The sequence below is a fragment of the Olea europaea genome, unplaced genomic scaffold, assembly GCF_002742605.1.
Source record: "Olea europaea var. sylvestris unplaced genomic scaffold, O_europaea_v1 scaffold274, whole genome shotgun sequence".
Taxonomy (NCBI): domain Eukaryota; kingdom Viridiplantae; phylum Streptophyta; class Magnoliopsida; order Lamiales; family Oleaceae; genus Olea; species Olea europaea.
The window spans coordinates 496,398-508,994 of record NW_019245831.1 but is presented as its reverse complement, the minus strand read 5'-3'; the positions used below and the strand labels follow the sequence as shown (position 1 = coordinate 508,994).

Genomic DNA, 12,597 nt, shown 5'->3' with positions numbered 1-12,597 from the left:
TCACAAAAATTTAACATATAAGCCCAGAAATAGCATATACATTGTAACTATGAACATCATTTCCAATCAACAATTTTTCACCCTCAGTGTCCTCAAGCAAGCATATACAATTTAACATAGAAGCCTAGAAATAGCAGGAATCATCACCACTAAAATTCACCAAGAATGGCTAGGAAATAAAAAACGCAAGAGAGGATCCTTCAGACAAGACTAGAGTCAAAAAAAATTTTTGCATTTACACTAGTAGGCTTCAAAGCTTGATAAATAATTGACAGTTCGTTAAGTGTTTTGGATGCTTCTGAGGAATCTTGCAGCCATAAACATTCCTATGTGCAAAACAAGTGAGGCACTGATCTGTGGAGAAAATAGCTTCTTTTCCCGTCAAGTTCTTCATATTAACATTCACATCCATACCCAAGCTCGATAATTCATTGACCATTGCAAGAATATCATTTTGTAATGCAGCAGCCAATGCCTGAACAAGACAACAAAAGGAAAAATTATTAACGTGATCTTCGCCAAAGTACTCCAAAGGTGCAAACATAATGCTAGACTAATCCACAAGGTACAGAGGTCTATGAAAGCGCAAAACCAACTAGTTTTATATTTTTATCCTATGCCATAATGTAAGCAGAAGACAATTATGTGATATGTGTCTTTAAAATGAATGTCATAATACCCCATATACTAACCATTAGGAGTTGTAAATATGTTAATGGTCCATTCATGCAATGTTGTGACTGTTCATGTACTTGAGTGACGTGTGCATCGACGCCAACATTACTTGGTTGTGCCTTCAGCCTATTTCCTTTGGATGTACTCCAATGTCCCTACATGACATCCAAACAAATTAGTTGCATTAGGCAAACAACCCACATGCAATTAGCTTTGATGTTAACATGAAATATACCTTTGCCTTGTTCGAACTAGATTCTAACAGGCTCTTCTAATGAAATTTCTTTGGTGTGCCCTTTCTCTTTACACATTTAAGATCATGTAATTCACTGTTGACAATTTCCAACGATGGTCCACATTGTGATGCTATCTGTGCACTACGCGGAGACAAGACATTACTCGCAACAATGGATTTCGATGCAGTTACCTGATCACATTCATGGTCGATCCATTTTTGTATGTTTTCTGCTTTGCTTTCATCATCTACAACTAGGTCCGCTAATGTAGCAAACGATTGACACAATTTATTGTACCTCAATAGGCCTAGCGTACTAATCAACCCATCGTAGTTAACTGCGACCCTCGTATGGGCTCTACTTACATCTCTCCGCCACCTTCATAATATATCCCTCTCTGGTATTTGTTTGACAGTATTACGGATCAATACTGCAATCATATGCCTACATATTATCCCCAAAACTCAAAAAAGTGGCAACTACAAACAATATCACAATCTTCTTTTCGAAAAGAAGCGAAGAACATTTTTTCTTCAATCGCTCATCGTTTATCTCTTCCTCGCATACCTTGTATGTTGTCCCCAAACTTCCCTTTGAAAAGGATATTAGGTCAAAATAAAGCTTCCCAGTGAACTCTTCTTGAATTTCTCGAAACTTTGAAATGGAGTAAACGGCTTAAAATTGCTTTTCTATTTCATACCTCGTTGCACATGGTACCATCTATGAGAAAGATTTGGAATTTGCTCAAATCTCCCTCTCAAATTTACTCCTCAAAGCTCGTTCTTATTGGTCGACGAATTGTTTTAATGAGGTCTTAGAATGCACATACCCATCAAAAACGCATTCATACTCTCACTGTGTAGAGTTGTTGACATCCCTACCCAGAAACTAGTTTTGAAAAAGCATGGAACCCACCGACATCTATTCTCATACAGTCCCGACAACCAGTCGTTATCATGCAAATCATATGTGTCGATCATTACCCTCCAACCTTCTTCATAGTTTTGAACAAATTGTGAATCGTAATTATACCTTGAGGAGCTTCGCCATGCATACACTGTAGCCATATCCTAAACAACTAAACAAATGTATTTGTATCTTCGTTTGAGACCAGCCCACATCCGAGCAAGGTCGATTGTTAATGATGATTAATACCAACAAATGGGGTAAACGACAGGTCATAATTATTGGTGAGGTACATGGTATCGAATGTCACAATATCACCAAATTCCTTATAAGCCTGTCTACTCCTATTATCTGTCCAAAACACATTCTTTAGCCTCGAATCTTCATCCAAATCCATACTAAAATAAATCCAGGAGCAACTAGCTTGCATCTTCGAAAACTAAGATTGTATTGCTGCGGCGTCTCCTTTTCCAAGTCTAAGACACCGAATTTGTTCAACATAGTTTCGACAATCCTTTTCCACGCATGTCATATTTTTGTATCCACATGCTTCGACTACTGCTGAGTTGAAACTTTTGTATAATGGAATTCCTGCCATATAATTCACTTCTTGCCGCCGTTTAATATGTGTGCTCAACTCTCGATTGCATCGATATAGCTTGGATATTTATGGACTTGTTTCATGATTATGCTCGAAGTTTACTGTGTTAATTCTCCATATTGCACGACTATCCATAGATGCAGTCAGCCTCGCTTTACAAACTATCTGAACGGTTGGTTGCAGTTTCAAAGAACCGATTGTAGTACTATTTCTTTTTCCTTCATGACTACATGTCAATGTGACATATCTTACAACACCGTCGTCATAATCCTTTTTCGAGTTTCTTTTTCTGACTGGAAAATCTTTGGCGTACGCATATTTTCGTAGTAATCAAATAATCATTTTCGTCATTGAACTTCATACCAACCTTGAGCGCTTGCAAAGACACCCCATCTCTTGCTACGCTGTCATCACCCAATAAGTTCACATTCTCGACAACATTCTCAAACTCAGATTCTACAAAAATAATGTCATCCACATTGTCCAAAATATCTTTCCATACAAAATAAATTTAGCAATTACAATGTTAATGCTAAGGGCATAAAGTAATCAATAATTGATAGAAGATACTCATTCCAAGTTATATGAAATATTTCAACCTCAGTCAACAATTGATAGATATTAATCTATTTCTAGGCATCAACGACACACATTTGAACATGAATAATGATGTGAAGAAAACTAATTTTTTCACAATAAATGTAAACTTTCAGCAACTAATAATGCATCTTTTTTATTACACTCAAGAACAAGGTGAACAACTCACAACACATTGCATTTTCGACAAAATCATAGAAGACCCAATACCTTTCGCTGCCATCTTTTCAATTTACTCAAGAATAAGGTCATCAACTCCTTTTACTTTCAGTGCACACATACAGGAGGGCAGCGTCGTAGTCTTTTTCTAAAGTCAACCAAGGTGGAAATTTTTTTTTTGGGGGAGGAGGGGGAGGGAGATGTAAACAAGCCGGGCCGAGCCAGTTCGCGAGCCTAAAGTTTTGCCTCGGGCTCGGCCCGGTTAAAATGTCTGAGCTTTTTTGCGGGCTCGAGCTTGGCCAAAAAAAATAGGCTCGGCCCGAGTTTTTGCTTGGGCTTTTTCCGGACCGAGACGGGCAGGCTCGTTTTCTCTCCTTTTTTTTTTTTTTTAAAGAAAGCTCGAGAGCTCACGGGTCGGCTCGGACAAAGCCTGTGTCCCCAAAATGGGGCTTGGCCCGAGCCGGCGAGCCCAATTGCCATCCCGGGGGGGGATTTGGGGAAGAGGGCTATTTTGGCACTGAAAACATCTGTGAGGAGGAAAAGAAGGAAAAAAAAGAATCGGGTCAATTGGTAGCTTCTATCCTTTTAAATTGAACGGGTCGGGCCCAATCTCCCAACATATGATTCAATTTCAAATGTTTTCAAATTTTGGAATTTTTAATAATTAAAGCCACATCCTTCTGTCATCAGGCATGTCACCCATCATGTACAAATAAATTTTTCTTATTTTTCATCAACACAGTTTCCATCAATCTACCATTCTAAAAATCATTTTTCCATGAAAATGGGTGTCAAACACTTTCATAGTTTCAATAGTATTATAATGTCAATTTAAGTGACATTATATGACAATGAAATTAAATGGACTTATCACACTTTTCCATTATTCTTCTAATCCATTATTCTTCTAAGTTACTTTAGTCGATCTATAATGCGCTTTTTACGTTATATAAGGTACATACGCATAATAGTCTATGCGATTTTCGTGAATGCTGGCAGCAAAATGCGGCAAATGTACAGTGGATAACAATTTCCAGCAAGTGGTTCGAATGATTGGAAAATTCTCATAAGCTGACTTTCAAGAAGATGACAGGAAACTGTAACATATCCAATTGATAAGTCAATGCAGCGGGCTGGCTTAGCAGTTTCATAAGAATTAAATAGCACTATTGGCTAAAATATATTCCTTTTTGGGTTAATAATCCATTGTGTCTTAAGTTGACTTTGTATCAATCAATTGAACCCCCCAGCTCCTAAAGGGACTCAAACTGAGACTAATATCAATCTAACTGTACATGGGCCAAAATTTAGTAACTTAAGTGAGAACAAAATTGTATCTTAGATTTCCCATTTCATGGAATTTGGTCATAGTTGCTAACATTTACTACTTATAACATGTAAATCTGAAAATTTCAGAGAACAATAAAATTGACTTTTCGACTAACTAATGTAAATTTGAACTCAGAGAATATTGCACGATACATAACAGCTGGTATGGCAATACACACCCGCATATAAACCCTATATATAGAGGGAGGGAGGGAGCGAGGGAGGGGGAGGGAGAGAGAGAGAGAGAGAGAGATGAATTTTCAGTACAAGCAACATTTCAGCCACCAACACATCCTGAATGCCCTCAAACTAGATATAGGCAAGAAAATTTATTGCAATGCCTGTGAAAACCCTATAACTGAACCATCATTTCATGGCTGCTATTCATGCAATTACTATCTTCACGATCAATGCCTTAATATTCCTCGCTCTCTTCAACACACTTCTCATCCCAGCTCACCCTTTGACCCTCCTTCCAAAACCTACCTATTCGAGTAAAGCATTTTTGTGCAGTGCGTGTGGAACTCAAGGCAATGCCTTCAGTTTCAGCTGTGCACACTGTGAATTTGATCTCCATATTCACTGTGCCAAATTGCCTGCGAAGATACTTAATGACAAGCACCCGCATGAACTCAATCTCTTATTTGTTTCCCCTTACAAAGATCAGAATGTTGCCTTCGTGTGTGATGAGTGTCATGGTATTGCAAGCAGAGATAATTGGGTGTATTATTGCGCTCATTGTGATTTTGGGATACATTCAAATTGCACGACCGGTAACTTGACTCGAAAAGAAGCAGCGAATAGTTCCCAAAGCGGCCATGAACATTTGATGGACTCAGTCACTCGCCAAGTTGAGGACATGCGGGTATTCAATGAAGCTCAAGAAAGGTTAGCGATTGCTACTCTTGAAGCTAAGATGAATGCTCGACGCAGGAAGGTTCTCCTCGACATGGTCGATGACTCTGGACCTCGCCGAGATTATTATTACTATTGATGTGCTTTTCTTGGCTTAAAATCATGAAGATAACCATAAAAGTGTGATTTTGACCGTCTGCAAATGCTTTAATGTTGCTGAAAAATAAATGCCTCTTATTGAAATGAGAGTTTCTATCTATTTTCCATGTGTTTTGTCAACTTTTGTTTTTTTATCTTTCTGTAAATGTAAATGGTCCCAATATGGCCTCGTTTGAATATATGTTTGCCTTTGCACCATTTTCTACTTATTTTCTTATGAGCAGTAACTTTTGGAATTGTTCAACCTAGCAAATCGCTAAAGATTGTGTAGAAGTTAAATTATGTATGTTGTTGTATATGCATAAAATAATATTTGCTATATTGATGAATAAAAGACAACGAAGAGTCGGAGGAGCAGATTTAATGTTGGCTGCAGCCCACTGTTGCCCAAGTCCAAATGCAGTTAAAAGAAAAAAAAGAAAAAAAAAAAAAAGAGGAAATATATTAACCCACATTAGCCCAACAACAATTAATTTCAATGGGCTAGCCCACCTCAAATATTTTTTGTTTTAATCTTTAGCCCACTTATTTGTATCAATGGACAATACCCATTATCTCATTTCTTCTTATTCTTATTCATGACTTCACATATCCCCTATTCCCAATTGAAATATTTATCAAAAATAAAATCCCTGTAAAACATCGTCGGGTATAACTACGATAGGTAACTTATATCACGAATTTTTCTTATTTTATATAAATTTTATTCGTACACTAAATTTTTCTTCGTCCTTGATGTAGACTTCAGAATAATCATTGTAGAATTCCTTGTGAGGAACTTTCCAAGATGCAAAATACTAATAACAAAATGTCTTAGAAGATGTATGCTTGTGTATAATCTATGCAATGTAATCCTTTTTTAAGCCTTATCTTTCTAAAACTCATTTCTTCAATAAAATAATTATACATATAAATTGAAAATCTTTTTTTTTTTTTTTAACCACACACTCCAAAAAAATCAATATTTCAAAATACATTTTTCCCCAAAATGTGTCTCAAACAAAAATGTCTTAAAAGATGTAAGCTTCTGTATAATCTATTTAGCCCATGTATGACTCATGTTTATAAATTATTTATAAATACTCGAGTTAATTTTTATATACATATTTCAAGGACCTATAGTTACCGATTCTTGTTCAATCCCATTCGGATAATCTGAAAGAGTAAATACATTCAAACTGTAAAAAAGAGAATTCAACTTTAGAAACAACAATGTTAAGAAGATTGTTTTTATTTTTTTAGTTTTATTTCTACTCCTTATTCGTTTATTTTCTGATTTTGTATTAAAAAATGGCAATATTTGATAACTCACTCCAAAATTCGACAGTCAAAAAATTTGAGAAATTTATGGGTCAATTTTAAAAGTTGATAACAGAAATGCTGTTTTATCAAACAATATTAAGTTCTACAAATTTTTCTCAAAGAAAATGCTTCTTCATAAAAAGAGGATAAAAGTGGCATTTACAAATTGGTCGTGGTTGACGCATGGAAACATTCTAATTCTTATGCAAAAATTATGTTCTCAGCGAACTAGACAACACATTAAATAGTGTGTACTATAATGCGAAATTTGCAAAGAAATTGGGGTAATCTTTGGACATCAAATATAAAATCGAAGATGCCGGTGCAAAGAAATTTATTTTCTATCGATTTTGGGACTAGAAAAAGGTTTACAACAAGACTTATATTCCATGTTTAAGAATTTCAATTGATTCTTATCTATATCCATGTCGAAGGAATGTCTCTTGGTGAAGCATTCCCAAGTTACTTAACTTATTTAAAAATTGTCGCATCATGAAAGGACTTCAAGAATTATCTTAAACATAAGCACAAGGAAATGAAGCTTGAAGATATTATTGGCTGCTTGAGAATGAAAAAAGGACAATTGCAGAACTGAAAAGATGAGCGGTACATTTCATTCGTTGGAATCAAAGACAAACATGATGAAAAGAGGTTCCAATGTTAATTAACGAAGAGAGGAAACACAATACCAAAGGGTAAAATGGCTATTCAAAGGTTCCTAATCTTGAGCAATTCCTTCCAAGCTGATGAACAATCTGTGCTGGCATTTCAAGATTATTTCCTTCTTTGTTGTTTCTTGTACAGATTATATCAGGATATGATATGTAATTATTTAGGTAGTTTATTCTTTCCTAGTTTAGTCTTATACGGTCCATAACTTAAGGATCTTACCATGTTTTGTGGCTATTTATGCCAATGTTGAGAACAGCAGAAAAAACAAGTTTTTCAACCTTATTTTGACTTGGTATCAGAGCGGTTCCGATCACCGCTGAACCCCGAATCCTCCTTTACATCATGACGGATGACAAAATTGAATCAACACCAATTATTCATGTCCAGTCAGAAAACTCTACCTTTACAACCAGTGTCATTCTCACTGAAGTTAACTATGATGTATGGTCCCAGATCATGGAGATGCAAATTGCAGGACGTGAAAAGCTTGAATACATTGTGGGCAAAAAACCAATCCCACAAGATACTGACACTACCTATACGAAGTGGTATGCTGAAAATCAAAAGGTCAAGGGGTGGTTGCTAACCTCTATGTCACCGGATATTATGAAGTGTTATATTCGACTGCGCACCGCACGGGAAATCTGGAATGCTCTGGCCAAAGCCTTTTACGATGGATCCGACGAATCACAACTTTTTTCATTGAATCAGAGAGCTTTCTCTACCAAACAGACTAGTCGCCCTCTATCAACATATTATGGTAATCTTGTAGAAATTTTTCAGGAACTTGATCATCGTGACAAGGTTGTAATGAAAGATCCTGATGATGTTATTGCCTATAGAAAATCTGTTGAACGATTGCGTGTACACATTTTCTTGAATGGATTGGATGCAGAATTTGAACAAGTCAGAGGCAAGATCCTCAGAAAGGACCCGATATTAAACCTTGAAGAAGCCTATGCTTATGTACGTCGAGACTCTGTTCGCAGAACCACTCTAAATGGCAAAGCTGAGCGTGTTGAGTCATCTGCAATGGTGGCACGTCGAGCTAAGCCTAAAACAAATCGATCAACTGGTCCTACCATTGATCAAAATCAAGTATCAGGATCCCAGAATCGTAGCTATGAAATTGGAACAGCAAAGTCAGAACGTATTTGTACTCACTGTGGTGAAACTGGGCATACTAAATCACGATGCTATGAATTGATTGGGTACCCAGAGTGGTAGGATCCTGCCAAAACACCTCGCAAACGGAACTCTAAACCAAATAATCATACCTCGGTTGCAGTTGCAGAGCCTTCCATCTCCAACACCTCCAACTTGTCCGAGGATTCTTCAGCTTTAATTGCTACATCTGGTAAGGCTCTTTATACTTCCGCTCCTAGTAGTAATGGTGAATGGATAATTGATTCTAGGGCGACGAACCATATGACCTTTGACAATCATTATATTCAATCCATGAAACCGTCTAAACAGCACGTTATATCCACAGCAAATGGGACTCCCTCCCCTGTTATTGGAGAAGGTTCTATCATCCTCACCGAAAATAGGAGTCTTGATTCTGTATTAGTTGTTCCAACCCTCAATCATAATTTATTGTCGGTTGCCCAGATAACTCTTACTCTGCATTGTATTGTGATTTTTTGGCCTAACCTCTGTGTTTTTAAGGATATCCGAACTCGGAAGACACTTGGTTATGGTACTAGAAGGAGGAAGCTCTATTACCTTGATCTAATGTTGGCGAGTTCTCATCAGTTAGCTCAAACATTTGTCGTGAATAAATCTGTAGACTCGAAAGTTTGGCTGTGGCACAAACGTTTGGGTCACTTATCATTTGGATATTTAAAGAAATTGTTTCCTGAATTATTTACTCAATTGTCTGTTTCAAATTTTAAGTGTTATGTGTGTGAAATGGCTAAAAGCCATCGTGTTCCATTTCCAATAAGTATGAATAAAAGTCTAGCACCTTTATGATTATTCATTCTGATGTATGGGGTCCAGCAAATAACCCCTCTCTTAGTGGTAAACGCTGGTTTGTTTCCTTTATTGACGATCACACCCGTATGACTTGGATTTGCTTAATGAAATCAAAAGGTGAAGTTAATTCATTGTTCAAACAATTTCATAAAATGATAGCCACTCAATATCATTAAAAAATACAAGCTCTTCGCAGTGACAATGGTGGAGAGTTTGTTAATCAAGATTTGAAACTATATCTAGATGATTATGGCATTACTCATCAAACCACTTGTGGTTACCCCGCTCAGCAAAACGGGGTTGCAGAGCGCAATAACCGCCACCTGATTGAAGTTGTTCGGGCTTCCTTGTTTCAAGCTCATATGTCAACTAGTTATTGGGGTGAAGCCATCACAGCTGCAGCTCATCTTATCAACTGAGTTCCTTCGAGTGCATTGCAATTTCAAACCCCCTTGAGTGTTCTTCATAAAGCTGTGAATTCTCCTACTATACTGAATCTGTCACCTAGAGTTTTTGGGTGTATAGCCTTTGTTCATATTCATAAGCCATTAAGAAATAAATTGGAACCCCGAGCTCTCAAGTGTGTCTTTGTTGGCTATGCCCAACATCAAAAAGGCTATCGTTGTTATCATCCTCCCTCTCGAAAATTGTATGTCACTCTTGATGTTGCATTCCATGAAGACAGTATGTATTATTCTCCAGAGTCTTCAATTTAGGGGGAGAACATAATTGAATTGCAGACTCTCAATCACCACTTGGATACCTTGGAATTTATAAGTGGTGACAAACAGATGGAAAGGCATGAGTGTCCAGATGGTGAGTATTTGAATCATAGCAATGAACATCCAAATGATACTAATGAGCATGATTCACAGGACGACAACATGGAAGAACAGATGGAAATGCAACTAGAATCTCAGCTTACTATTTTCCCCCTTCATGATGTGCCAATAGATCAATTGCTTCCTGAGTCCGAGTCCATTTCTGAGCCTCAGGTAAATTCTGAAACTCAAGTAAAAACTCTACCTCACCGTATCACAAGAGGAAAATCTAGAGTTAACTATGAACCTCTTCTCACCTCTAAGTCTCGGTATCCCATAAATAATTTTGTTTCTTACCATAGATTGTCAAAAGAAGGTGAAGTCTTTGTGAATCAATTATCTGCTATTTCTATTCCTAGTAGTGTGCAGGAGGCCTTGAAAGATCCTAAGTGGAGAGAAGCTATGAATGATGAAATGAGGTCTCTCCAAAAGAATTCAACATGGGAAGTTACTGACTTACCTATCGGGAAAACACCAGTTGGATGCAGGTGGGTGTTTACCATTAAATATAAAGCCGATAGCACCATTGAAAGGTTCAAAGCAAGGCTTGTCGCCAAAGGTTATACTCAAATCTACGGGATTGATTACATGGAGACATTTACACCTGTAGCCGAGATCAATATTGTTCGAATTCTACTATCTCTGGCTGTGAATCTAGACTGGCCCTTATATCAATTTGATGTAAAAAAATGCTTTTTTACATGGAGATCTTCAAGAAGAAATTTATATGGAATTGCCTCCAAGATGTATTTTGCAGACTGAAGGAAGCAAACAAGTATGTAAACTAAGGAAATCCCTATACGGTTTGAAGCAGTCTCCGAGAGCATGGTTTGGGAGGTTTACCAACTTTATGAAGTCTATTGGATACAAGCAAAGAAATTCAGATCATACTCTCTTCTTGAAGGCCAACAAGGAAAGAATCAAAGCTCTTATTGTGTACGTTGATGATATGATAGTAACTGGAAATGATCCCGAGGAGAAGAAAGCATTGCAAAGTCATCTTGCCCGAGAGTTTGAAATGAAAGATCTCGGGTACTTGAAATACTTTCTTGGTATTGAAGTGTCAAGATCGAAGGAAGGAATTTTTTTGTCTCAGCGAAAATATACTTTGGATTTGTTAAAGGAAACCAGTATGACAGAATGTAGTCCAGTCAGTACTCCCATGGAAGAAAATCTGAAACTGGGCACACATCCAGATCAAGTCCATGCTAACAAGGAACGTTATCAGAGACTAGTTGGGAGATTAATGTATCTCGCACATACCAGACCCAATTTAGCTTATGTACTGAGCGTGCTTAGCCAGTTTATGCACTCTCCAAGTGAAGAACATATGAATGCTGTTACACGTATCTTGTGCTACTTGAAGTCATCCCCAGGAAAAGGAAATCTGTTTAAAAAGGAAAGCAACTTGAAAATTGAACGTTATACCGATGCTGATTGTGCTGGGTCAATAGAAGATCGGCGTTCTACATCTGGATATTTTACATTTGTAGGTGAAAATTTGGTCACTTGGAGAAGTAAAAAACAAGAAGTAGTGGCTAGATCGTCGGCTGAAGCCGAATACAGGGGAATGGCCAAGGCAATATGTGAGTTATTATGGATCAAGAATTTGATGCAAGAGCTACACATCGGGGGGACAAGTCCTATGAAGTTATATTGTGATAACAAGGCAGCATGTGACATTGCCCACAACCCAGTCCGACATGATAGAACTAAACACGTTGAAGTTGACAGGCACTTTATCAAGGAGAAGCTGGAAGCAAGAATTATTGAAGTCCCTCATGTTCGGTCTCAAGATCAGCTTGCAGATGTGCTGACCAAGGCAGTGTCTAACCAAACTTTTAACAACTATCTCGACAAGTTGGGCATGATTGATATCTATGCACCAACTTCAGGGAGAGTGTTGAGCAATTCCTTCCAAGCTGATGAACAATTTGTGCTGGCATTTCAAGATTATTTCCTTCTTTGTTGTTTCTTGTACAGATTATATTAGGATATAATATGTAATTATTTAGGTAGTTTATTCTTTCCTAGTTTAGTCTTATACGGTCCATAACTTAAGGATCTTACCATGTATTGTGGCTATTTATGCCAATGTTGAGAACAGTAGAAAAAACAAGTTTTTCAACCTTATTTTGAATCCTAAGAGGTTGAAAGACAACTATTATAATTGTGGCAATGTAGTACATTGATTCAAGGATTGTCGCAAGTCAGAAATTTAGGAAACAAAATGCTCAGGTCAATATAACATAACATGACAATCATTCTGATAAGATAATATGTTAATGGAAAGGGATAAGTGTGTCAA

General features: G+C 37.2%; 1 protein-coding gene across 1 annotated transcript; it reads left to right on the top strand.

The window, feature by feature from the left end:
* Positions 1–4,793: 4,793 nt before the first annotated feature.
* LOC111383706 lies at positions 4,794–5,677 on the top strand. The gene has a single exon (XM_023007840.1). It carries the CDS (start codon positions 4,877–4,879, stop codon positions 5,495–5,497), a length of 621 nt encoding a protein of 206 aa, XP_022863608.1. The 5' UTR covers positions 4,794–4,876; the 3' UTR covers positions 5,498–5,677.
* The last annotated feature ends 6,920 nt before the right edge of the window (positions 5,678–12,597 follow it).

Coding starts and splice junctions, on each gene's coding strand:
- LOC111383706 (XM_023007840.1), top strand. CDS start 4,877: ATGGCTGCTATTCATGCAATTACTATCTTCACGATCAATGCCTTAATA.